The sequence below is a fragment of the Antennarius striatus genome, chromosome 2 (assembly GCF_040054535.1).
Source record: "Antennarius striatus isolate MH-2024 chromosome 2, ASM4005453v1, whole genome shotgun sequence".
Taxonomy (NCBI): Eukaryota; Metazoa; Chordata; class Actinopteri; order Lophiiformes; family Antennariidae; genus Antennarius; species Antennarius striatus.
In genome coordinates this window covers 21,867,336-21,891,999 of record NC_090777.1, presented here as the reverse complement: position 1 = coordinate 21,891,999, position 24,664 = coordinate 21,867,336, and the positions used below count along the sequence as shown (strand labels likewise).

The 24,664-nt window shown below is 44.6% G+C and overlaps 4 protein-coding genes across 8 annotated transcripts in view; 3 read left to right on the top strand and 1 right to left on the bottom strand.

Moving 5' to 3' along the window:
• plxnb3 (plexin B3) overlaps window positions 1-10,956 on the top strand; it is a 45,745-nt gene extending 34,789 nt beyond the window's left edge. For both annotated transcript variants that reach the window (XM_068336889.1, XM_068336898.1), the window contains 17 exons: window positions 96-247; window positions 398-498; window positions 602-819; window positions 909-1,087; window positions 1,564-1,630; window positions 1,733-1,879; window positions 4,629-4,709; window positions 4,782-4,860; window positions 5,014-5,117; window positions 5,205-5,286; window positions 5,479-5,645; window positions 5,743-5,903; window positions 5,974-6,121; window positions 6,220-6,284; window positions 6,471-6,546; window positions 7,025-7,099; window positions 7,283-10,956. In XM_068336889.1, the coding sequence (XP_068192990.1) occupies window positions 96-247; window positions 398-498; window positions 602-819; window positions 909-1,087; window positions 1,564-1,630; window positions 1,733-1,879; window positions 4,629-4,709; window positions 4,782-4,860; window positions 5,014-5,117; window positions 5,205-5,286; window positions 5,479-5,645; window positions 5,743-5,903; window positions 5,974-6,121; window positions 6,220-6,284; window positions 6,471-6,546; window positions 7,025-7,099; window positions 7,283-7,387 (2,007 nt within the window). In that variant the 3' untranslated portion in view covers window positions 7,388-10,956. The remainder of the gene's footprint in view (window positions 1-95; window positions 248-397; window positions 499-601; window positions 820-908; window positions 1,088-1,563; window positions 1,631-1,732; window positions 1,880-4,628; window positions 4,710-4,781; window positions 4,861-5,013; window positions 5,118-5,204; window positions 5,287-5,478; window positions 5,646-5,742; window positions 5,904-5,973; window positions 6,122-6,219; window positions 6,285-6,470; window positions 6,547-7,024; window positions 7,100-7,282) is intronic.
• A 421-nt stretch (window positions 10,957-11,377) lies between these two features.
• Window positions 11,378-20,137, top strand: srpk3 (SRSF protein kinase 3). 3 transcript variants are annotated; one of them, XM_068333206.1, is made up of 17 exons: window positions 11,378-11,745; window positions 12,616-12,706; window positions 13,071-13,915; window positions 14,107-14,215; window positions 14,294-14,381; window positions 14,469-14,556; window positions 14,682-14,788; window positions 14,913-15,078; window positions 16,950-16,975; window positions 17,215-17,307; window positions 17,488-17,533; window positions 17,895-18,113; window positions 18,274-18,371; window positions 18,466-18,573; window positions 18,650-18,719; window positions 18,980-19,072; window positions 19,189-20,137. In XM_068333206.1, the coding sequence occupies exons 1-17, from the start codon at window positions 11,736-11,738 to the stop codon at window positions 19,377-19,379; spliced, it is 2,448 nt and encodes an 815-aa protein (XP_068189307.1). In that variant the 5' UTR covers window positions 11,378-11,735; the 3' UTR covers window positions 19,380-20,137. The 3 variants fall into 3 exon arrangements, 2 of the variants coding, with proteins under 2 accessions (XP_068189307.1, XP_068189315.1); XR_011037978.1 differs by lacking the exons at window positions 17,895-18,113; window positions 18,274-18,371; window positions 18,466-18,573; ... (1 more) ...; window positions 18,980-19,072; window positions 19,189-20,137 and having other exon boundaries at window positions 16,408-16,975; window positions 17,488-17,517; XM_068333214.1 differs by lacking the exons at window positions 17,215-17,307; window positions 17,488-17,533; window positions 17,895-18,113; ... (3 more) ...; window positions 18,980-19,072; window positions 19,189-20,137 and having other exon boundaries at window positions 16,408-17,203.
• A 187-nt stretch (window positions 20,138-20,324) lies between these two features.
• Window positions 20,325-21,916, bottom strand: tsr2 (TSR2 ribosome maturation factor). Of its 2 annotated transcripts, none has more exons than XM_068333233.1 (5): window positions 21,794-21,916; window positions 21,379-21,469; window positions 21,060-21,151; window positions 20,774-20,929; window positions 20,325-20,614 (listed from the first exon to the last, which is right to left on the bottom strand). In XM_068333233.1, the coding sequence occupies exons 1-5, from the start codon at window positions 21,869-21,871 to the stop codon at window positions 20,516-20,518; spliced, it is 516 nt and encodes a 171-aa protein (XP_068189334.1). In that variant the 5' UTR covers window positions 21,872-21,916; the 3' UTR covers window positions 20,325-20,515. The 2 variants fall into 2 exon arrangements, with proteins under 2 accessions (XP_068189334.1, XP_068189341.1); XM_068333240.1 differs by having other exon boundaries at window positions 20,325-20,611.
• Window positions 21,917-22,381: 465 nt separating this feature from the next.
• On the top strand, window positions 22,382-24,539 carry rad51c (RAD51 paralog C). Its single transcript, XM_068341205.1, has 4 exons — window positions 22,382-22,542; window positions 23,145-23,388; window positions 23,540-23,756; window positions 23,835-24,539. The coding sequence occupies exons 1-4, from the start codon at window positions 22,425-22,427 to the stop codon at window positions 24,312-24,314; spliced, it is 1,059 nt and encodes a 352-aa protein (XP_068197306.1). The 5' UTR covers window positions 22,382-22,424; the 3' UTR covers window positions 24,315-24,539.
• Window positions 24,540-24,664: the final 125 nt, after the last annotated feature.

The window sequence follows — 24,664 nt, the reverse complement described above, 5'->3', positions numbered from 1 at the left end:
CACATACCTGAGGAAGACACTGGGAACACTATCAACGGTAGAGAACCACCGTATACTATAAATACTACAAAAATAATTCAGTGTCTGTCTCTCAGGTGTTCATGGGACACTTAAAGGTAGACCTTGGATTGGTCCAGTACGATAGCAATTCTCTGCTGAGTCCCGTCCCATTGGCTGCTCAGATAGGTTTGGGGGCAGGAGCAGCTGTCATCATCCTGTCCGTGCTAGTGGTCATCCTCATGTACAGGTACGTATTTGTCTGACTCCACCCGTTTGTTTATGAAATTTTGCTCTCATGTTTGTCTGACAGGTGTGATGAAAAACTTTTTTTGTGACAGTCGTGGTTTATTGCTCAGAAATAGTTGATCTCAACCTTCTGTCTGCTGTGTTTGTGTAGGAGGAAGAGTAAACAGGCGCTCAGAGACTATAAGAAGGTTTTATTGCAGTTGGAAACTCTGGAGATCAATGTTGGAGATCAATGTCGCAAAGAGTTCACAGGTACCCAAACGCACATCAACCGACCTTCTTGTTCCTGAAGAAGATGTCCAGTTGCTGCCTTCATCTGTAACAACATCATCATCATTTTCTTGTCTGTTTCTAGACCTGATGACGGAAATGATGGACCTAAGCAGTGATGTTGGAGGACCTGGGCTCCCCTTGCTTGATTACAGAACATATGCAGAGAGAGTCTTTTTCCCAGGCCAGTCTGTGGCGCTACTGAACCGTCAACTGGACTTGCCAGATTCCAGGAAGCAGACTGTGGAACAGGGTCTCCTGCAGCTCAACAACCTACTCAACAACAGGCTCTTCCTCACCAGGGTGGGTCAGATGGTTACAATTTGTGCTGGTTTTACATTGAGACACACCTGGACCTGTAGGTAATGGTCTCTTCTGTCCCTGTGTCTCAGTTCATTCACACTTTGGAGGCCCAGCAGGGGTTTTCTCAGAGAGACCGGGGCTACGTCGCTAGTCTTCTCACCATAGCTTTGCATAATAAGTTGGAGTACTTCACCGAGGTCATGAAGAGTCTGCTACAGGACCTGGTGCAGCAATACGTTGACAAGAACCCTAAACTGATGCTCCGCCGGTACGTGAGACACACATTGTGATGTGCAGACAACATTAAACTCTTGCTCAGGTGTTTTTAATGTGCTGATCCATCCTTTTCCTGACAGAACAAAAAATCTTGAAATGAGAGGAATTAATTTGCATTGAAAAAGGTTTGATGCCAAATAGATCATCTGGTGGTGCAGGACTGGATGCTTGGTAGACCAGTTCATAGCTGAAGTGATTGTGGTCTTATTTGAGATGAAAAGTCTGGTCTAGACCTACCATTCTCTGAAGGTGCCTTTACATAATGTCAGTCAGCACCTGTGTCGGAAACCTGAGTCCAAATATTGGGCCACAAAAAAATCAGTCTTGGGCATGAAGCCTTGGTCATGTTGATACCTCCGTACAATCTGTCTGGGTCTTGTTCGTTGTTGGTTTGTGCAGGAAGCTACCCTAAAATCAAGAGATCGGTCAGGTTTGGAGGGTCTCTGAGAACTGTCTGTCTGTTTTCAGGACAGAGACCGTCGTAGAGAAGATGTTGACAAATTGGATGTCGATCTGCCTCTACTCTTTCCTCAAGGTAAAAACTGTCAGTCTGTCTCACTCTTATCCTTCTGTCTTTAGGTAACTCACATGTCTCTGTTCGCCCTGTCACACTCTCACCTGTTTGTCTGTTTATCAGGAGGTGGCAGGGGAGCCACTTTACATGCTCTACAGAGCCATCAAGTACCAGGTGGACAAAGGGCCGGTGGATGCTGTGACAGGAAAGGCTAAACGAACACTGAACGATAGCCACCTGCTTCGGGAGGACATCGACTACTACACTATGGTAACCATTGCACTACACACACACTTTAATACTATGGTGACCATCACAATAACACATGTGATTGTGTTCAAAATAATACCAGTCCCACATCATTGGCAAGACAAATGACTGTTTTTGTTTGAATTTCAACTTCTACACTGAAAGTAAGTTTCTACAAGGTTTAATAAAGGTATAGAAAACTAAGAGACCCAACAGGGATGATGTGCATGCTGCTGATTCTGTGAAATTGAATCATTAACTGAAAAGTTCTTCAAATCAATACGGTGATACTTGGACACATCATCAGTGATGAACCTGAGTTCATTGGGTGTTTTGGGTCTTTAATCATCGGACATCCTCGCCTGGGCGACCTAGCCGGGGGCGATCACTCCTCGGCTTGTGTCCAAGTAGCACACCACGGATCGCCCCTATTGATCCACAACCGCCTCGAGGGCCTTTTCTGCGGCCTCAAGGATGTTCTCGGTGGCTCTCCTCGAATGCAGTCCTCTAATTCGAAGGAGTTTGAACACTCTCTGGAGTGAATGACCATCGAAACCTCTGCACCCAATTTCAATGGGCTCACAGCAGGCTTTCCAGCCATTTCTTCGGCACTCGCTGTGGAACTCAGAGTATTTGGCCCTCTTGCGCTCATTGGCCTCATCAATACGGTCCTCCCATGGGACAGACAGTTCCAATATGACCACTTGCTCGGTAGACTGAGATGTTAACACTATGTCTGGACGGAGTGAAGTGGTAGCTATGTTGGTTGGGATCTTAAATTGCCTTCCCAGGTCAACTAGTAGCAGCCAATCACAAGTGGTGGCGAGAAGCCCCCCTGAAGAGTTTGGCTGGTGGTTTGCCTTCTGACCTGCTTTAACAAACGTGATTGGCTGCTTCGGGGCGACTTGGGCCTTGCTGTTCTGTATCGCTGTGCTGATGGAATCCGCCAAGGATTTTAAAACTTGGTCGTGGCACCAGCGATACCACCCGTCTCCCAACGCCTTTTGGCAGCAACTCAGGATGTGCTCCATGGTGCCCCTCCTCTGGCATAACTTTCACTCCGGAATGTCTGCCAGGCCCCAGGTGTGAAGGTTGGCAGGACTTGGGAGAACGTAGTAGACGGATTGTATGAGAAACTTTGTGCGCAGAGGTTCAGCTCTCCAGTCTGCCCATGTGAGTTTGTGAGGATCCACATGCTCTCACCTAGTCCACGCCCCTTGCTTGGACATGCCGACCATCTTTCTGCAGCGTTCTTCCTCCACCTTTGCGCGGATCTCATCTTGGACCAGTTGGCGCTTCTCCTTTTCCACAGACACGGTTCTAGCGTGGCTTGGGAAAACTGCCAAGGCCTGCCCTTCCCATTGCCACGGTTCGGACCACGGTTTTATGCCTCAGCCTTGCTTCTGCTCTGCTGACGACTTCTTGTGCTTGCCACTTCCTCTCAGTCTTGACAAAGATCCCTGTTGAGGCCATCTTTTTGTCTGCCGAGTCCCTGTACATCATCACCTCTCTGGAGCGGGTGACTTTAAACTCCTCTGTTAGTCCACTTAAGGGGAGGTGCAGCTTGTTGGAATGGCCATACAGGGCAATGCTGCTGAAGGACCGAGGGAGCCCCAGCCATCTCCTGACAAACTGGCTGATGGACTTTTCTAGTGCCTCTACCGTTGTTACTGGTACCTCGTAGACTAACAGGGGCCAGAGTATTCTAGGCAGGACTCCGTGTGCTGGTACATCCAGGCCTTGAATTTTCCTGGGAGACCGGATTTATCGATGGCTGTAAGCCACGGTGACAAAGATGCCTTTTCAAATAAATTGCAATTCTTTAAGGATCAAGGCAATGATGCTGGATTCGAGTAAAATGGGTCGTTTAAGACTGTTCAGAAGAAGAACATTCTTTGCTCAAGAAGTTAATAAAGGAGTAATACAGTAATCCCTTGCGCATTCGCGCATCAACACGCGTGACTTCACTTCATTGAGGATTTTTAGTAAGTAGTCATGTGATACCATACACGCATTCTATTGGTTGACAGCATCCGGAAGTGCGCTATATTCCCTGAGTCTTGGAAGGTAGCGCACTTCCGTGAGATACAAAATACAGTCGATATGAGGGTGGAAAAAGGTAATACTGATAGAAGTTGGTTTAATATCAATGTGGGGATTGTTCATAAATGTTTAAATTACTGTAAATAATAAAATAAATAGTTTGTTGTTATGTTTTGGTATTTGTTATTCGCGTGTGGTTCCTGGAACACATGTGTAACGAGGGCACACTGCACAATAGTTCTGGGCTGGAGTTCCTGTTGACCGGTGCCAGACATTGATCGACTCCATGCACTACAGATGTGAAGCAGTTCTCAGAAACCGTGTTTATGCAACTAAATATTAGCTTTTGATTCTCAGGAAAGTTGAATCTTCAAGCATTTATTAGTTTACAGTAGATTTTTGAGTTTGCGAATAAAGATGTTAACACACCTTTTTTTTAACATTATATTCTTAACTTTCTGTAAAATATTATCCCAACTTTCTTGCTTTGAAAGGGAGTGTACAGTGTCCCCAAATAATTTTTTTTGTGCATTAAAATAAAATTTATTTGAAAAACTTTTAGGTTTATTATTGTACTCACCTGTAGCCAACAGTAACACACCTGGACATCATAGTGCCTTGAATATAACATGGTGTTTTCAAAGCCTGGCGTTCATTTATCTTGACTGTCTGTGTGTACCTGTCTGTCTCTCTGCCTCCCTACACTCACCTTTTCTCTCTTTCTCAGACTCTTACGGTTTTGGTGAAGAATGGAGGTGAAGTTCAACATTGTCCTGTTAAAATTCTTGACACAGACACAATCACACAGGTACATGTCTGTCTGCTCCTCATCTGTCTACCTGCTGGTCTGTCTCTCACCTGTTTTCCCGTCTGTGTTCAGGTGAAGGATAAGATCCTGGATCAGGTTTATAGAGGAGCTCCATTCTCTCAGAGACCAGCAGCAGATAGTCTTGACTTGGGTATGTCCATACACACCTGTCTCACCTTCGCAGGCCATCAACAAGTGACATCAACACAACCATGTTTACTGTGATGCTGTTGTTTGAAATGGACGTCTGTGTTCGTATGTAAATTCATGAACTTTTAGTCATCTGTTTTTCTGTGTTTGACAGAGTGGCGTTCAGGCCAGGCAGGTCACCTGACTCTGTCAGATGATGATGTCACAGCAGTGGTTCAAGGTCGCTGGAAACGACTCAATACTCTGCAACATTACAAGGTAACAACTGACCAATCGCAGGGAGTCTTAAGGTTCTCCACAACAGTCCATTGTTTGAATAAGAAACCCTCCTCTGATGTTCTTCAGGTTCCAGACGGAGCAACAGTTGCCTTGATTCCCCGCTCTCAGAGTTCTACTGGAGTCAACCAGGTGTTCCAGACTGGAGAGAGTAAGAACCAGAATCAAAGAAAAGGAAAACGAGAGAAAAACAACAACATACATGTTATTTTATTGCGTATTTTTACTTTATAAATATTTTTTCAAAGCCTCAGTTGGATTGTCAGACAAAAGGGTTGAATCCCTTTGCTTTCTTATTGATCATTGTAATGATTGATTGTGGCTATGATTGTGGTTGCTATAGAAACGCCAATGTTAGAGAGTGAGGAGGAGGAGGGTCTGCGTTTGTGGCACCTGGTGAAGAGCAGCGAAGATCCAGAAATTCCAAAGCACAGAAAAAGCAGCATGAGGGACCGAGAGCGAGCCAAGGCCATACCTGAGATCTACTTGACCAGACTACTGTCCATGAAGGTAATACGCTAACATACCTGATATTTACCTGACCAGACTGTTGTCCATGGAGGTAACACACTAATACACCTGACATTTTACCTGTCTGTCTCTCTAGGGGACGCTGCAGAAGTTTGTGGACGACGTCTTCTTGGCCATCCTCAGTACAAAGCGTCCTCCTCCCATCGCTGTCAGATTCTTCTTTGACTTCTTGGATGACATGGCAGAGAAACATGGCATCGATGACCCAGAGACCGTCCACATCTGGAAGACCAACAGGTGAGACTGACCATACAACTGTCTGTCTCTGCGACTTGTCCATGTGTCTTACCCGTCTGTGTGTGTCCAGTCTCCCTCTCAGGTTCTGGGTTAACATCCTGAAGAACCCGCAGTTTGTTCTGGATGTCCAAGTGACTGACAGCATCGACGCTGTCCTGTCCGTCATCGCTCAGACCTTCATCGACTCCTGCACCACCTCTGAACACAAAGTGGGACGGGTACGACTGTATGTCTGTTTGTCTGTCTGTTTACTGGCTGTGTGGTGTTTACTGGCTGTGTAGTCATGTGATCTCATGGGACCTATCTGTTCAATCAGGACTCTCCTGTCAACAAACTGCTGTATGCCAGAGAGATACCACGATACAAGCAACTGGTGGAAAGGTGAGATGTTTTTGTTGTCATTGTAATACATCGTCTCCGTGGAAACAATGTACTAATGTGACACCATATAAACTGTGTGTGTGTGTGTGTGTGTGTGTGTGTGTGTGTGTGTGTGTGTGTGTGTGTGTGTGTGTGTGTGTGTGTGTGTGTGTGTGTGTGTGTGTGAGCGCACATGGGCATGTGTAGGTATTACAGTGACATCCACAGCGCTGCTTCAGGCTGTTATCAGGAGATGAATTCAACACTGACTGAACTGTCTGGGGTTAGTGAACACAACTCAATGAAGCATTAATACAGCTGGAAGCAAAGTGATTTAAATTCCATTATCGATCAGGTTTAATGGTAAAGTATTCTATTGATCATTTGTTAATAATTAAGCAGAAACAGTTTAAGTAGATCAATACAGCATCCTCAAAGGGCCTCAAACGGTTCCCTTTGGTTTTGTAGCTCCACAGAACAGCAGCCCAAACCATCTGGGTCTGATCTAGACGGTTCTGTTGTTCTGGGTCTTTTGGGTCAGCAGTGGTGAACGTCATGATGTAGATTTAGGCCTGAACACTTAGGCTGAAAGCCTCTGAGTGTCATCTACTCATCTGATACATAAATGTGATCAAGACAGTGATAATGATGATGAGGACGATGATTTTTAGGAGGTTGGTCACTTTTCCTGCAGCTGTACTTTTACCACAACAGAGACCTCCTCAGGTAAACAGTATTAACTCAGTCCTGTCTGTCTGCAGAGCTTTGCTTCAGAGATGAACAGTCTAGTTGCTCTTCATGAGCTCTACAAGTACATCAACAAGTATTACGACCAGGTAACTCCACAATGTCACTTGGTGACACTTGGTGCTGCTATACTGATGACAGGAGGTTACTGACTTCCTCTCTGGCATCTTTTTGAATTATATAGAAATTTTAAAAAAAAGATTTGAAACCGGTGGTTTGAGATTTGTTGTGCGGATGTTTTGACACCTGTCTGTCTCTCACCTGTGTGACAGGTCATCCTGTCTCTGGAGGAGGACAGTTCCGGTCAAAAGATGCAGCTAGCGTATCGGCTTCAGCAGGTCGCCGCCCTGGTGGAGAACAAAGTCACCGATCTGTGATGACCTCTTGACCCCCGTTGAGGAAGAGAAGGATTAAGATGCTTCCTGTTGACCATAATTGGATTCGGTGTCTTCCTGCTGTATGTGTCTGTATGCGTGTATGTGTGTGTGTGTGTGTGTGTGTGTTTAGTCAAACTCAGGAGAGCCCGGTTTTTGAACCTGAACCCAGACAGACCCTACAACAGAAAACGACAATCCAACCAATCAGATCAGGGAATGTCATCATCACCTGCTGCCTTGCACTTCATTTCCCAGGTTTCCCTGCTGTTGGGCTGTTTTTGTGGAGTCAGAAAGCACAATGTGAATAGTTTCTGTTCCAATCACGAGTATTGATGATCGACCTGCTAATGTGAGACGTGCTGGATGAATATTTTTACCTTTTCTACTGAAACCAGCTCGACTCTCACGTCAGGAGCTTTAGCCAGTTTTACTGAACGCAATAAACAAGGAGTTTTTAAATCCCATTTTGTGGTGATTCCAGTTCCTGTCTCCAGTTCAAACTAAATCTACCTGGAACCCACAAACCTCAGGACCTGACCCATCCAAGTCTTTCTAGTCTTCCAGTCCAGAGTGAGTTACCATGATCCTCAGGTTTGTTTAGATGTTACTTTAAATCAGTTGGACCTGATGGTATTTGACTAGTGCCAAATGTTTGTCTAGACCTTGATCCTTCTAAGGATCAATCCTGTCCTTGTTGAGTAGTAATCTCAAACAAGACTCAGGATTGAGTCCTACTGCTCATCTGAAAGTCTCATTGGATCAGATTTGATGGTTCTTTTTTTGGGTCTGGGCCTGTTTTTGTGTTGCTTTCCCAGCGGAGTCCAGTCACAGATGGGCTTTTCCTGCTGCTGCTGAATTTGTTTTATTAGCTTGGTGAAACTAAAGGCTCATTTATGGTCTACGTTGAATGCTTAATGGTGAAAGGCTCCATACATGTTTTGCGTTCATTTTGTTCCTGTTTGAGCATTTTTGCCAAAAGTTTACGATGAAAATGAAAGAAATGTCCCACTGGAAACCACCAGAAGGCAGTGCAGCCATATTTCAAGCATGACAAGACAAATGTCCGTGCACATGATGAAGAAGAAAAAAAATCTGATGACATGTCATTATGGTCTTAGAGACCACTGGCGAGTTCATGTCTTCATCCTCCTTGTACGACTTATATAAACCCATTTTTAAAGAAGCTCTCTAAGAACCACTGAGCTAACATGCTAGCAGTACCATCAGCTAATGCTTACGTCCCTTTTTCTAGAGGCAAATCTTTGCCGTAAACCAGATACATGTTGCATAGTGTCTGCTTCTATTATCTCAGGGTGGCATGATATTGGATTGACAACACAAATCGAACCAAAAGATTTCCTCACCTCTGTGAGCAGATTGACAGAAATGAACAATGGCTTCGTTCACATCACCTCAACCACATACGAAAAAAATTCAAATTTGAAAAGACCAAATGTGTGTCAAACTAAGACAAAAAGATCCAACTTCCTGAAGTCTTTCCAGCCTAGTAATGTGAACACAGCCTGATTTGGCAGCTAAATATTTCAGTATGAATTGTACAGACTGAGCCTATATACAGATGAGTTACCTTCGCACATGGCTAACTTGCTTGTTAGCGTGTTTTTTTCATGATCAAGTTCTGAAACAAATGAAGCACATGTCGATGCGCTGGAGTACTACAATCACACATGAAATGAGACTAAAACGTTAATGAACCTGCCAAATGAACAAATGAAAAACACTGGGTATTCATGGCAACAACTTTGACCCTTGCGTTACTAACTTATTGTGTGCACATTGTATTCCTATTTATACCTACCGAACCCTGCTGTACCTTCATTCCTGCAGCTAGGGCTTGCTGTGTTTGGTCACTGACAGTATTAAAGCCCAACAACATGACTCCTAAACATCGGGACAGATTCTGGTTTGATTTTATCATGATGCTAAAAAAAATATGTGCAACAACACAACTGACACCTGTTCCAGAATTACAACCCAATCTTAGCATCTTCCTCTCAACAGGGTCACCCCCACTCACATTGCAAATCATGTGACTCTACCGACATCTACTTGATGCCCCCGTCGGTAAACAAACCACTGGTGTCCTCATCAACCATTAAATCCCATTATAGTGCTGTTATAGACACTTGACCTTAATGATCTCTCAGAGGTTGAAATACCTGAAGTTAGAACTGAGGAGGACCCTGGGATTTAACCAGACGATTGTGGTTCTGCCTCTGAGGAAATGGAATAATGTAAAAGAAATCAAGAGAGAGTTTATTCATCTTTGCTCACCAAAGTCAGTAAAAGTTGGACCTTTTGATTGGTTTTCATTTCCAGTGTGTTGGTGTTTCTATTGAACAAACTGCACGTCAGACTTTTGAGGTCACAAACCAGTCCGGTCTGGAGTCTCCACAGACACGTCTGTAGTTCCTGGAGGTTGTTCAGTGTTTCCTGTTGGTGCATTTTCTTTCCACAGTCAACTGAGTATTCAGTTGACACCTTTTGGTCCACTGGTAGGATACTTCCTGGTCCACCGACAGGATATTTCCTTGTCCATTGACAGGGTACTTCCTATGCTGTGTCCCAAATTTCATACTTCCCTATTCAAAGCGGTCAGTCTGAGTGTACCAGTACATTCACACTGCTAGTATGCCAAAATGCAGCATACTATGAAGATCAAAATGAACTAAGAGTCGGGTGATCTTTGTGGCCGTAATTTCTGGTCAGAACGAACAGAAGAATATAATTCGGGACACAACAAGTGACTGTTTCTTACTGATACTTCCAGATCTCCTGACTTCCTGAACTCTTAACAGAGTATTCCTTGGACTCTTTACAGAATACTTCCTACTCTGTTTTCCAGCTTAAATTGAGTCTAAGACTCGACCAGTCAGGCAATAACGAGTGTAAAGTCTCAGCAGTTGTTTCTTCTGCTGAATTGAAAGCTGACTGATTTCTTAATGAGCCGTTTGTTGAATGATCTTCCTGCCGACTGATCACAGCTTCTTTCTTCTCTCTGATATTTCTGATTATTGCTGTTGAATGCCTCATCTGTGTTTTTGCCTTGTGTGTTTCTTTAGCCTGTGTTTGAAATGTAGTTGTAGTTTTGATCAGATTAGGCTTCTGCATGCATGTGATGATGACAAAGATTTATGGTGCTTCTTAAAGCAATTACAAAAAAATAAAGACAAGAAGCGGGGCTTAATCCCTGCTGATGTATTTACGTGGAGGTTGAATGTTTGACTTCCTGATCGCTGTACAGTTTTCTAATTGTCTGGGCCACCCAGAGACTGATTGTGAGCTCTGATTGGTTGAGCTCTGTTTGTTACTGAAACATTTTTCTACAAGGGAATAAACATTTCAGATTGTTTCTATAAAAGTGATCCAGGATCAATAGTGATGATGCTCCTGCTGGCTGTGTACAGTTTGCTACCAGTGTGTAAATGAGTGTGTAAATATGTGTCTGAAGATGATGACGTCAGTCTGCACTGGAAATGTGTTTTTATTGTGAGCAGGCAGGAGGCCAAACGATTTTATCATGTAAAAATAAAGTTATAATTTTAACAGGTTTGCTTTTCTGGTGGTTTTATTTGACAAAAGCGCAAAAAGTCTCTGTTGAGTCTGTTTTTCTACCTGCTGTATTTGCATTTATTATCCACTAACACATCTAGGATGAGGAATCTAAAAATAAACCGGAGGAGAGATGGAGAGCAAATAATAGATGGAGGAGGAAAAGAAGAAGATTATGGTGAAGAGGGGAAGACGAAAATGACGTCATGATGGTGAAGAATGAGAGGATGAAGAGAAATATGATGGTAAACTGGATGAAAGGAAGGAGAAATGAGGGATGATACTATCCAAAGGATAATGAAGAAGTCACAGAAACGGACGTGAATAGTTTCATCACTGGGGGTTAGGCCCCTTACAAAACGATCACGATCCGTCACGTGTCCGTCTCAACGTGGCTGGTCACTGCGCATGCGCACGCCCCGGTGTCCGGTGTCAGGCTGCAGCTGTTGAGACCATGAACGGCTGGACGGAAGATGGCTCACACCGAATAAACGACGGACCCGCGACCGACGCGGTGCAGAGACGCTCCTGACCGGAAGGAGCACCGGGAGAACCGCCAAGCTGCTGTTGGAGCTAACGGACCGGCTGTTATCTAACCGGGCTAACGGGGCTAGCTGGCTCATGTAGACACTGCTGACCTGTTCTGACCCGGGTCAGTGTCTGAACACCCCCCCGTTCACACCCGGCCTCCGTTTGAGCTCAGACGACTAAACCAGCAGCCGGAGGACCGTGAGACCGACCCTGACACGGTCCGGTTCGAGGCCCGGGAGCTAGAATGTTGATAGGTAAAGTAGTCCTGAACCGGGTCGGCTTTCTGATGGAGAAACCGTTAAATCAGGACGCCGTACACCTGCTAACAAGCTAAGCTAACTGCCGCTAGCTCGCGGTGCCACCCTGTGACAGCTGCTTCCGGTCCGACCGGAGCACATTTTTAAAAACAGACATTTAAACTTTTAAATAAACAGCGGCTCGCAGGCTGATTTTAATCCTACGAAACGACAGAGATATTTGATGCTAAACTTCAGCTAGCTTCCGGCTAGCACACATTAACTTTAACTTTACTTTGATGAATACTATTTCTCAGTTTGGTGTGAGTAAGATCAGCTCACACACACTCGAGTATAATTATCAAGCATGGACTGCTGGTCCTGCGTCAACCAGACTCCATTAAACAAAAACCAATTTCATCATTTTCAACTTCATCCCCCCCAGTTTATGACTTTAATGGATAGTTTCTGAATAGATTTACATGTGACAGCTGATCCTGCTTCTACCAAAATCTATTTAGAATACTCTTGACATTTAATTCTTCTTATCTGAAGCAGTTCATAAAAAGATCTTAGTCTGCGTTAACAACTCAGATGCACACGACTAACCTGGAGATATCCTCCAGCTAAAGTTCATTCGCTTTAATTATTAGTGAGTTTAAATTCTGATCAGATTCTACCTGGTCAGATTTAGGTTGAATCCAATTGGTGCTGAATTACACCGGCTTGTCTGATGGTCTGATGTCATCTATGCAAACTTTACTGTGAATCTTAGTATGCAGAAGAAAGATGGATGAGTTTGGCCAGAGAAATATGACTGGTGACGAGTAGAATAATGAGGAGGCATTAGTGAATAGTATGACTGAACGCTGATCTTCCTCTAAGCAGCAGTCGGAGCAGGAAGTGGAAATGCTGGCGGCAGTAAGAAGCACCGGCGGAGAGGGAAAAAACATCGGAGAGTCCGAGCAGATGAGAACCAGTGAGAAACCAACACACACACATTTACATACACACTCAGAGGCTATATTTAGCTCTGTGTCTGTGTGTGCACTGTCATACATACATGGTCTGTGTTGTCATTTATTTTCTTAAGCCACTGACAGGCCTCGTTGTTAGGTCACACGATCCTGTTGGCAGTCTGGTTTCAGACTAAACTTCTGGACATCTTATTATCTGAGAAACCGTCAATATTTTAGTAGTTTTAATAAAAGTATTTTCATCTTTTCTCAAACATCAGGTGTTTGTTAACATTTCAGTTGATCTTGTGGATAAATTTTATTGATCATTTTCTTTCTCTGATTCCACACCGGACGTTTGTGATGAATCATTCCCCTTTGTTTCAGGCCTGATGTCATTGACCATCAGAAACTAAAGTCCAACAGCAGCCCCCACCCACCATTATTGCAGAATGACACCCCGCCTTGCCATCAGAATACTCCAGAGTCTGCCACGTCACCAGGAAGCATTGCAGCATGTAGTGAAGTCCTCCAGGAGTCCTCTACAGCACCTCAAAATCCCATGCCCCAAGCCACCTTGTTACCCAGCGATGCCATACTGCTGCCCCCCATGAGTATGCCCCAGCCACACTGCCCCCCTCACCAGAGCATCATCATCCATTCACCACCCTCTGCGGAAGAAGAGAACTCAGTCAGAGTCAAAGTTCCTCCTGACAGTTCCCTTCAGAATTCTCTGATCATCAACCAATCACCTCCCACCACATCTCCGTGTCCCGCCCACAACACATCACCGCCAAGCGTCATTACCCAGAAGTCCTCTAGAGTTCCTCACAGAACTGACACTCAGACTCTCTCTGATGACCAATCACCTCTAGCTGTACCAAATGATCTCATCCATAATGCCTCTGAACGATCACGTGTTCCTGCCAAAGCTCCTCTCAGTCCTCCATTGAACCCTGCCCATCCCGACTCCTTTCTGCTGACCTCAGTGACCTTCACCTCCAGTGTCTCCTCCCACCTGTACACGCCTGTGTGCTCCTCTCCTGGGCTGTGCTCGCTCAACACTCTGGGCCCTCCCATCGGTCTCCTTCCCATAATCGCTTCAGGGACACCTCAGCTGATGACTCCTCCTCTCACGCTTAGTCCGCCCCCTCCTGAGTTAACCCCGCCCCCTGCTCAGCTGCTGGGCTCTGATGATGAAGAGCAGGAAGACCCCTCAGATTACTGCAAAGGTGAGAGACTTAAATTCCTTATTCAACAAATCAGATGTCAACAGTGTCAACATCAAGGTGTACCTGTAGATCATCCAATCAGACGTCCTGATGTTGGGCCCATATACTGTATCTTGACCATTTCAGTAACAGTTTAGATTTAGTCCTCATCTCTGTCTCCCTTCATTCGATTTGTTCTCCGCCTGTTCCAGGTGGGTACTACCCTGTGAAGATCGGTGACCTCTTCAACGGGCGATACCACGTGGTCAGGAAACTGGGCTGGGGCCATTTCTCCACTGTGTGGCTCTGCTGGGACTTACAGTACGACTCTCGTTTCATTCTTCCGTCCCTCCTGCCGCTTCTGTTCGCGTCCCGTCTGACTCTTGAGTTTGTGTTCAGGAAAAAGCGTTTTGTGGCGCTGAAGGTGGTGAAGAGCGCTCCTCATTACACCGAGACAGCTGTGGATGAGATTAAACTGCTCAGATGTGTGAGTTTCACTCACAAACATTTCCACAGTTACCATCTGGTGCACTAATCTGTCTGACTGACTGGATACCTGTCTGTCTGTTTACAGGTGAGAGACAGTGACCCCTCTGACCCCTACAGAGAGACCATCGTCCAACTTATTGATGACTTCAAGATCTCTGGAGTCAACGGTGTCCGTATCTTTTTTCCTCATCTGTCTGACTGACTGTCTGTATGCCTGTCTGACCGCTCAATGCTGGCCCTTGTAAGTTTCAGTGTCTGTCCATACGTACCTGTCCGTGGTTTCCTCAGCGTCTCATAGATGTCTGTATGGTTCTGGAGGTTTTGGGTCATCAGCTGTTAAAGTGGATCATCAAGTCAAACTACATGGGGCTCCCTCTGGCCTGTGTCAAGACCATCATCAGACAGGTGAGTCTCACAAAACACACCAGAAACAGTCGACTTCAGGTGATGCGGCAGTGGTCCACAGAACCGTCAGAACTACCCTGTGGTGCTCGGTCCCCTGTGGAGTGACTTGTGTGAGTTCTTGCAGGTCCTCCAGGGTCTAGACTATCTTCACACCAAATGTAAGATCATCCACACAGACATCAAACCAGAGAACATCTTATTAGATGTCGATGAGGTTTACATCAGAAGACTGGCTGCCGAAGCAACCATCTGGCAGCGATCTGGAGCCCCGCCCCCTTCCGGGTCATCAGGTGAGGGGCGAGTTGTGTGATTGGTCAGACCAGAAATCCATATTACTGACTGTATTTTCTCTGACTGATTTATGCAATGCAAGTAAAACTTTTGGCCTTTTATGACAAGAAAGATAAATAAAAAATAATCATTCACATGGAATTAATATTATTACAGCATATAGGATTTAAAAAGATTATAAAGATAAATTTTTATGTTTCATGATGTTTTGCACAGTTGTAGAATACAGTGCGCCCTCGCGCATTCACGCATCAACGCTCGCGACTTCACCTCATTGCGGATTTGTTGTAGGCAGTCACGTGATACTGTACACACATTCTATTGGCTTACGGCATCTAGCTCGGTTCTGTAAGTCTCGGACTTAGGTGAGACACATAAGTGCTTTAAACAGTCGATCAGTGTGTGGGAAAAGGTAATACAGGTAGAAGTATGGGGAGGGTCATAAACGTTTAAATTACCATAAATAATAGGATAAATCCTCACTCGATCGCGGAATTCGTTAATTGCGTGTGGTTCCTGGAACGCATCACGGCTGGGCTTGCGCTAGCCATGCGCCACGTCGCCGTGGGCGTGTAAATTCCAGATTGGCTACAAGGTTTTTAGCCTGTGTAGCCACAGTGGCATTCTTATTTTTAGGAAAAAAAGGCTAAAACTAAAAAATAGCCGAAGTGACTCGAACGCTCCCGATGCACTCGGGTCAGGACCTCCTCCCGTCCAATGAAAAACAAAAAGATTCAACTTTTTACAAGCTAAACCCGCGAATTGGTGGACGATCGATCTAAATAAATTAAGAATCAAGTGTTATGTAGTGGAGTTTGTGTTCTAATTGAATTGAACAGCAAATGGTGTATGCTGAGAGGGGGGAGGAGTGGTGACGGACTGATCAGAAGGTAAATGAAAGATATTATCAATACTTTTTTGTAGTCATAGACTTTTGATCTCTATGACCAGCAGGAATAACGAGCGATCCATGTAAATGTGTATTCACCTCTGGACCCCCCGTGTGGGGGTTTTTTCCCCCCACGCACCCCTGCAACGAGTTTTGGTCGTCTGCGTGCTGCCCCACTGTCTTTGACACAGAGTGTGGCTTTTTGTGGCATGCTCAATTCTTTTACAATGAGCCACAGTGGCTTAGTCGTTCTAGCTCCTAGTGCAAGCCCAGCATGGTTAAACTGGAGAGGAGTACTGAAGTTCTCAAGATTTCTCGTGCCGCAAATGGAGGTTTAATTCTTGAAAGTATGATGAGCACACTGGATACTGGATCTCCTTTTGGTTGTGCGTCACTGACAAACTCCTCTTGGTGCTGGCATCTGGGTTTTGGGATGTAGGACGCTGCTTATGGTTTTCGTCCTCCTGGATTCTACAACGGCCTTTGAACAGGACCAGGGTGGAGTGTGAGGGGAGGCATTGCACCCTCCTCCCAGATGTACCTGAGGATAGTCGGCTTGTGTTGTCAGCCTGCCAGCAAACCACAGAAGGGAACCTGAGTGGGTTGGTCCACAGATCACAGTGGGATCAGTACGCACCAGCAAGAAATCAGCAACCCAATGACTCTTCACTGTTTCTCCAGTCCAACGTCTCTCCTGCAGGTTTGACCTGTCTGTCAGAACCTGGAAGATTTACTTTCCTCTTACTGGAGCTTCACTGGAGTCACACTACACTTTCATTGGGAACTGTGGTTTTCAGACAGTTGTCAGTCTACTGTTTTTCCGGCTGCTTTCCAAACTGTCTCCCTCTCTTTGTTCTCCTTTGCAGCTCTAATCCGTCTGTCTGCTTGTCTGCCTACCTGTCAGTTAACTTCACAGCTTCCATTTCTGATGTTTTCTTCCTGTTTCTCTCTCTCTCTTCCTCCATGTCTCTCTCCCTCTAGTTAGCATGGCCCCCAAGGATCTACAGGTGAGTGTCCGGGTGTGCTGACTGCTGTGTTCTCATTGGTTGCTGCTGATTGGACAAATTAGTGAAACAAACCAGTTGCAACATGTGATGGTAACCTAGTGTGTGTCAATAACACTGTGTGTGTTTATGGAAGAGAGCTTTAACTGGTCTTTTTTTATTTACTTCGCTCCATTGTGTGTGTGTGTGTGTGTGTGTGTGTGTGTGTGTGTGTGTGTGTGTGTGTGTGTGTGTGTGTTTAGGGAAGTAAAATGTCAAAGAACAAGAAGAAGAAGTTGAAAAGGAAAGCGAAGCGGCAGCAGACGCTGTTGGAAGAGAGACTGCTGGATCTACAGGTGCTGTGATACTGTAGTGTTCACCCAACACACACCACAATTACAGTGGATGTAGAAATATTTAGCTTTTATCAGGTTTATTAGTTGAATTGACAATTGATCAGCTGTAATAAACCAGCCACATAACAGTTTAAGAGATCTATGAAAAGTAAAATAAACATTTTCACCTTTTTTGTTCAGAGGATGGATAAAAAGGACTGCCTGTCACAACATGATGACACGGATGGTAAGTATGAAGTCTCAAAGTACAACATGATGGAATAGAACATAATTACGTGATCATTTCCCCTCCAACAAGAAGCTCAGGCTTCATTCTGATTGTCTGCAGAGTTACTCTAATGATTCTCAGCACATGTTTTGAAGAGGTCAGCTTTGGTCCAAGCACCAGTCCATTAGACCGTGGTGGGGTCCACCAGCCCTTCCTGTTGAAAAACATAATGGATGTTTATAGACATCACTAGCAGCCAGAATCTGAGCCAGATTCTAGGGGCAGCTTTTCATGGACGAGGAGTCACATTGGGACGGGTGGATTTTAGGCGGCATTGACAGACATTGTAACTCAAGTCTTCCTTCCTCTTTTCTCTTAGGGATTCTGGTTGTAAATGGAAACACTTCCTGTCCCACAGCCAACAGGAAAACAAGCCCCGAGTCCAACTCCTCCTGGTTGGAGGACAAGTGTAACGGCCATGCCAGTGGACGATACTCCAGCCCAGCCTCTGGCCTATCTGGGCTCTCCAGTTCTGTGATGTCAGCAACGTCTGAGTCAACAGTGTCTACGCAGTCAGGATACTCCAGTGGACGAGATGGTGAGAAAACATACAGTACAGCATACTTCAAGCTGTACATTATCATACTAGACAGTAGTATCATCAACATAAAGATGTATTTTACACATCTTGACTGCAATATCCATTCTCCTTTGCTGTTTGTGATGACTGAGTGACAGCTGCTGTTTGTGTGTTTCAGATTTGAGCGCATCAGACTTCATCCTCAGTCCTCTGGATCCTATCAATGCTCACAAACTCAGAGTGAAGATTGCTGACCTGGGAAACGCCTGCTGGGTGGTGAGATACCTCCATTGCTGCCCCCTTTTCGTCTTTGTCACTGAATATTTGACCAACGGGAGGCCTCCTCTCTTTGTCCTGTCTGTTTCTTCAGCATAAACACTTCACTGAGGACATTCAGACTAGACAGTACAGAGCTCTTGAGGTTCTGATTGGAGCAGAATACGGACCGCCTGCTGACATCTGGAGCACAGCCTGCATGGTACAGACATCTTGAACTTATTGATCTACTAGTCTCTTTATCAGTACTGATGTATTGCCATTGATTTGTGTTGCAGGCGTTCGAGTTGGCGACAGGAGATTACCTGTTTGAACCTCACTCAGGAGAAGATTACACCAGAGATGAAGGTATATACATTATACACATCGTCCTACTACAGTATCCTGTGCTGAGTGTAGGATGATGTAAATTCATATTAACATCACAATTATTTTGAACTTTGACCTCAGGTACAATGAATGATTTTACAGGACAGAGGATAAAAGAAATTTAAATAGAGAGGCTCTGAATGTCAGCTGTTATTTTCCATTTTTTGCTGTATTTGTCCTGTATGTGAGTGTTGCTGCTAATGTACTGCTGTACTTGCGTGTACTGTTTCTGAGTTCAGATCACATCGCTCACATCATCGAGTTGCTCGGACCGGTCCCTCTTCCGTTTGCTTTGTCTGGAAGGTACTCCAGAGAGTACTTCAACAGGAGAGGTGAGGCCTGCTCTAGAAACTCATTGGCTATTCAGAGGTGAGAACCTGGAAGCCTAGTAGCAGACGTTTTCCTTGTGTTGATCAACCCATTTCTCTCCCTCTGTCTCACCTGTCAGGTGAGCTGCGTCACATCTCCAGCCTGAAGCCGTGGGGTCTGTTTGAGGTCCTGCTGGAGAAGTACGAGTGGCCGCTGGATCAGGCGGCGCAGTTCAGCGATTTCCTGTTGACCATGTTGGATCTGCAGCCTGATCGCAGATCGACTGCCGCCCAGTGTCTACAGCACGCGTGGCTGAACACACACACGTAAACGCACAAGTAGTGTATACACAAACTCACACACTGATATTCAGGAGTGTAAGGAGCGTCACCCATATTGTTGCGTACAGGTGTTATGTGAAATTTTTGCCTGTCTGACAGCTGTCTGCTGATTGACTGTACTAGTGTCTGAGCCAACATACATGCCTCATTTTTTTCTGATGTCAGCTGATCACCAGCAGATGTTGATCAGCTGACTTGCACTAGGGAAGAATCTGAACCACATGCAAGATTTGTAACATTAGGGCTAAAAATTTCAGTTCTTTTAAGTTAAATGTGCCCTGGTGACCGATGCGTTCACAGTAATCACGTTCGGTGTGTGTGTGGGTTTTTTGTTGACTAGATTTTGTGTTACTCACCTGAACAGGTAACATTTGCTGATGTTCAAGGTTCATTCTGAAGTTTCAGTGAAATACCAGCTGTTGGCAACATTTTGTTGTGATTTTACTGACGTTTTTCCTTCTGTTGATTTCTATTTGATGTTGTGTCTTTATGAACACTTATTGAATATTCATCAGTGCTCTGAGATTCCTGTTTAGTTTTAAACAAGACTGTAGGGACCTGAAACTGACAAGATTGATCCCTGCAGTCGTCTTTCACCTGTTTCGATGTTCACACAATAAACAGTGCCTTGAAAATGACCCCCCTCCTGCAACAATGACATCACCGATTTTCTTTTTTCGTGTCCATTTGTGCGGAACATTTCTTCCTCTGACATAATAAAGAATGACAGCTCATGTTTTCTTGAAATGTCAGTTATTTCTTATTGATCAGTGTGACACCATATAATGCTTTCAGCACGTCTGACTCACTAGGTATACAGTAGATTATCCGATCAGTTCTCAATGTCAGCAAAATTATCTTTTTGTCATGAATGAAATTAACTACATCTCACTGTGGACGATTTTCAACTGGAATGAGGTCACAGGATACAACATCAGCTTCAATGCATTTAATATAAAAACCATCTTTAAACCAGTTTTTTTTTTCTGGAAACAAAGTTCATCTTCCAGTAAAACCACACAGAACATAATTCTCCTTGTAAAGTTCAGAGGTCCAAATCCCAGTCCGTGTCCTGTCCTAGAGCTGAGTGGATCCAGCCTGACCTGAACAGTTCATAACACCCTGTCACTTCTTTTTACGGACCACCGTCCAGCCATCTTCATCCGGAGGTGGAGGAGGGGGTTGCGTCCTTACTGGTGGACTGGATGACTGACAGTCCATCTTCTGAGTAAACAGACACACCTTCATTAGTGATAATACTCCATAACAAGAGTTATGTGACTGATGATGTCAGCAGCTATATACAGGTAAACCCTGTTCCACAAAGGGAATTCAGAGTGCAACCTCGATTTATCCTCTTACAACGTGATGGGTGAGGCATACCTGTGTTTCGTCACTGTCGTCATCAGATTCCGTGGGCTGAGCCGTGACCTTTGCCCTCTTATCACTCCTCTGTGTTAAAATGTTGATGGTGTGTTTTAGCTGCTGCAGCGCCCCCTGCTGCCACTGACTGAACACCTGAAGCAGACTGACGGCAATCTGCAAGCAGACAGGAAACATGATAGGACACACTATAAGTATGGGTGTACAAGGGTTTATCTGAGGACGGGTTTAGTTTATTAATGGATCTCCCCCACATAAACGTAATATAAAGGCTGACTAAATTTACCTGAGGTAAACTCCCATCATCCACCACTGTATCAAACTCTTGATCCATTAGCTGTGCAATGAAGTCCTCAACCTCCTCCTGCTGCAGGTCAGCTGATTGCGCACGCACGCACACACACACACACACACACACACACACACACACACACACACACACACACAATTCAACTACTTGTAGAAGAAGAAAAAACTTAAACTGCCAATACTACTCGTGTCATCACTACAGTACAAACTATGTATATTTACACATGACCCATTTACAATTCATTATGTATTCAATAACTGACAATCTGCCATCAACTGACTTGTTGGTTACCTACCATTGTCTAGGAAGTACTGCTGGACAACATCCACCATCCAATCAGCTTTCTGCTGCCCGTACACACCTCCGAACCCATTGTCAACAGCGATCTGGTCAACCAAAACCCAGAGTTTACAACGTGTGACGTTACAGCTAACAGCTGATCCTACATCAGTCTGAGCCACGCTCCTTGTTTCTTAAACAGAAATACCAGTCCCAGCAGATGGTCCATTGTGGACGGGCATGGTGGAAACCGGTACCGTAGTAAAAAATAAAATCAATCTAAAACTAGTTTCCTGAAGTTTGTCTTTTGTTTTTCTGTTAGCTTTAGCCAGGTTGCTAGGTGCTGTGTTAGCTTCAGCCTCCTAGCTTTTAGCGCATTAGCTTGCAGACGTCTGTTTCTAAATGTGTGTCACAAATCATGTGTCCTTTACCTGGAGAACGGGCCAGCTTTGCAGAACCGCTTGAACTCCCTTCGCGAACAGCTCACGTGAAGCCGCGGAGGCCGCCATGTTGGAAACCACACGCGTCGCCTACGCCTACGTCACTCACTGACGGCTTTCGTTGTTGTGCTGCCGACATGTCCAAAAATGAAATATTTATATCCCATACGGTGTCTGCGTATTTCTCTGATTATCTGACTAGTAGACAAATATTAACCATTACTATCAATTTTATCGTATTAATATAGGATAAATATTTTGAATAGTAAATTTTTAGAAATATATCTAACGAAAAATTTCAATTGTATTTGATTATGACTGAATGATAGACGTGTTCAACATATAGGATATTGTATGTAAGGAAGCAAAACACACGAATTACTTAAATAAGGACGAGCAAATTAACTCTAGAACTTCAGACGAATTTTTTCAAGTCGTCTGATAAACTAAAACAACTTCATATTTCAGAAATATTACATTACAAGAATGGCAAACGCTTACTTTGAAAAGTCATAACGGAACTGTATCTATTTGCTGCGACACATTTCCGGGCTGAGGGGCATGCTGGGATATTTTGTCATGGCGGGCTGTTTCAAAGCTAGTACTGTAGTTACCTTTGACAATGCAGAGGCCAGTGTCCAGTCTGCGACTGAGTCCCAGTGTGAAGGTAAAACTGGTCAGCGCTGGTTTCCAGTTCACCGCAGACCTTAAGGACCTCGACCAATCACAGCTGAGTAGAGGTAACGTCATCACGGTCTTCATCGTCATCGCTTTTTCTGTCATCATCGTGCTGAAAGCTAGTCAGCTTCAGCTAGTCAGCTAGTCAGCTTCAGCAGAAGGATAATTGGTACTGAGCTAAAGTATTTTATCATTAATAGTTAACATAAGTATTTATCAGAAATATGTAAAAGGAAGTTTTTAGCAAGTATTTCAGAGGTAATTATGGGTTAAGGTGAGTTTAAAAGATTGGGATTAAATTCAATTGACAAATATCAAATCAAAACAATGACGTTTCATCAACGAATTCATACAGAACAATCATTAGCATCTAAATAAAATTAAACTTGGCGAGCAGGTTAATTTCACTTTTTCCAATAAATTGTACAAAATAATATTTTTCTTAAGACTTGACTGTCGCATAATGAACATCAACATCTGACAGCTGCTCACTTGTGAAATGAACCTTACTATGGTTATTCATAAATTGATAATATTTTGTCAGTTATTGAACCAGGAAGTTTAAATTAGTCCAACTTGAAAAAATGGGTTTTGTCAGATTGAATCCCGAACCGTCAGACCACACAGGTTCCACTGACTACAAGATGATGTCTGGTGTTTGCAGATGCTGGTCTGTCCCAGCAGGAGGCGATGGAGGTGCTGCAGGTTGTTAGGAGGGCTGGGGGAGGAGATGAAGGAGGGGCCCTGTCCTCTGTGACGGCGCTTGAACTCCTTCAGAAGGAAGAGGAGGAGCTTGGGAGCATTGTTACGTTCTCCTCTCAGTTGGACGCCGCTCTGGATGGAGGACTACCTGTTGGAAAGACAACAGAAATCTGTGGCGTGCCGGGGGTCGGAAAAACACAGCTGTGGTTGTTTGACTCGATTTTTAAGTTCAAATATTTTATGATAAATAAAGTTATTACATTGTGATGTCACTCTGACATCATCGTTCAAAGAAAATGTGCCCGGTGGCAGTAAACCAATCAGGTCATTGATTATCTGATCACATTCTGGTCTTAGCTTGCAGCTGGCGGTGGATGTCCAGGTGCCTCCTTGTTTCGGGGGGGTTGGAGGTCAGGTGGTCTACATTGACACTGAGGGTAGCTTCGTGCTTCAGAGAGTTATCGACATCGCCACTGCTGCTATGCAACACTGCTCCCTATTGGTGGAAGACGATGAGCAGCGGGTTGCTATGGAGACATTCACTGTGGAGAATATCCTGTCCAACATATTATTGGTAATGGTGACTGGTCTTGACTTTCACACGTCACAAACATTGCAAGTTCTAATTGGTTGTTTGCCTTACTCGTCTCAGGTTCGTTGCCATGACTACGTTGAGCTGCTAGCCGAGCTCAACCTGCTTCCTGACTTCCTGTGTGCGCGCCCCAGGGTCCGCCTTCTGGTGATTGACAGTGTGGCATGTCCATTCCGCTGGCTCGTTGATGAGCTGTCACAAAGGACACGTCTCCTCAATGTTCTGGCCCAACAGCTCATAACCATGGCAACCAAATACAATATTGCTGTGGTGGTAACTAACCAGATGACAACCAGGCTTCGGGGTGGTCAATCACATTTGGTTCCTGCCCTTGGAGAGAACTGGGGACATGCACCTACCATCCGGCTTCTCCTACACTGGGAGGGATCACGGCGGCTGGCGACCATCATTAAATCTCCATGTCACATGGACTCCATCACCCAATATGAGATCACCGGTGAAGGTTTCAGAGATGCTGACCAATCAGAGCAACCACAGAACAAACGGACCCGAACAGAGAGTTACCAGTCAAATGGTTGATTGATCAGACTGTCAGTCAATCACAGGCTGAGATGATTTAAATTATTTTCTTGTGGTTGGTTCTTGGTTTTGTTCATTGTCTGTCCAGCAGGAGGCGACAGAAACATGTTATTGTAACAAAGAGGGATGTGAGGTTGCCGTGGTAACAGCTGTTAACAACCTTAGTCAATAACTGATTAACTACAGTGGGATCCACTAATGTAATCAATAATGGATGGAATATTATTGACACTGATTATGAGTTAACATAATAAAATTGGTATTGGCTTGATAGTGCTTTGTTTATCCCCACCTATATATTTGAATAAGCTCACTTGAAAAGTCTCATGTTGTCACCAACTCCATCCGCT

What these genes read in the sequence shown, in the direction of transcription:
- srpk3 (XM_068333206.1), top strand. An exon ending in CTCTGGAGTCAACGGTGTCC is followed by an intron (nt 14,557 to 14,681) that starts GTATCTTTTTTC and finishes AGCGTCTCATAG; the next exon opens with ATGTCTGTATGGTTCTGGAG. An exon ending in GCCCCCTTCCGGGTCATCAG is followed by an intron (nt 15,079 to 16,949) that starts GTGAGGGGCGAG and finishes CTCTCCCTCTAG; the next exon opens with TTAGCATGGCCCCCAAGGAT.
- tsr2 (XM_068333233.1), bottom strand. Translation starts at nt 21,871, where the DNA reads ATGGCGGCCTCCGCGGCTTCACGTGAGCTGTTCGCGAAGGGAGTTCAA. An exon ending in GCAGTACTTCCTAGACAATG is followed by an intron (nt 21,152 to 21,378) that starts GTAGGTAACCAA and finishes GTGCGCAATCAG; the next exon opens with CTGACCTGCAGCAGGAGGAG. An exon ending in ATGATGGGAGTTTACCTCAG is followed by an intron (nt 20,930 to 21,059) that starts GTAAATTTAGTC and finishes GTCTGCTTGCAG; the next exon opens with ATTGCCGTCAGTCTGCTTCA.
- rad51c (XM_068341205.1), top strand. Translation starts at nt 22,425, where the DNA reads ATGCAGAGGCCAGTGTCCAGTCTGCGACTGAGTCCCAGTGTGAAGGTA. An exon ending in CCAATCACAGCTGAGTAGAG is followed by an intron (nt 22,543 to 23,144) that starts GTAACGTCATCA and finishes TGGTGTTTGCAG; the next exon opens with ATGCTGGTCTGTCCCAGCAG. An exon ending in GTCGGAAAAACACAGCTGTG is followed by an intron (nt 23,389 to 23,539) that starts GTTGTTTGACTC and finishes TTCTGGTCTTAG; the next exon opens with CTTGCAGCTGGCGGTGGATG.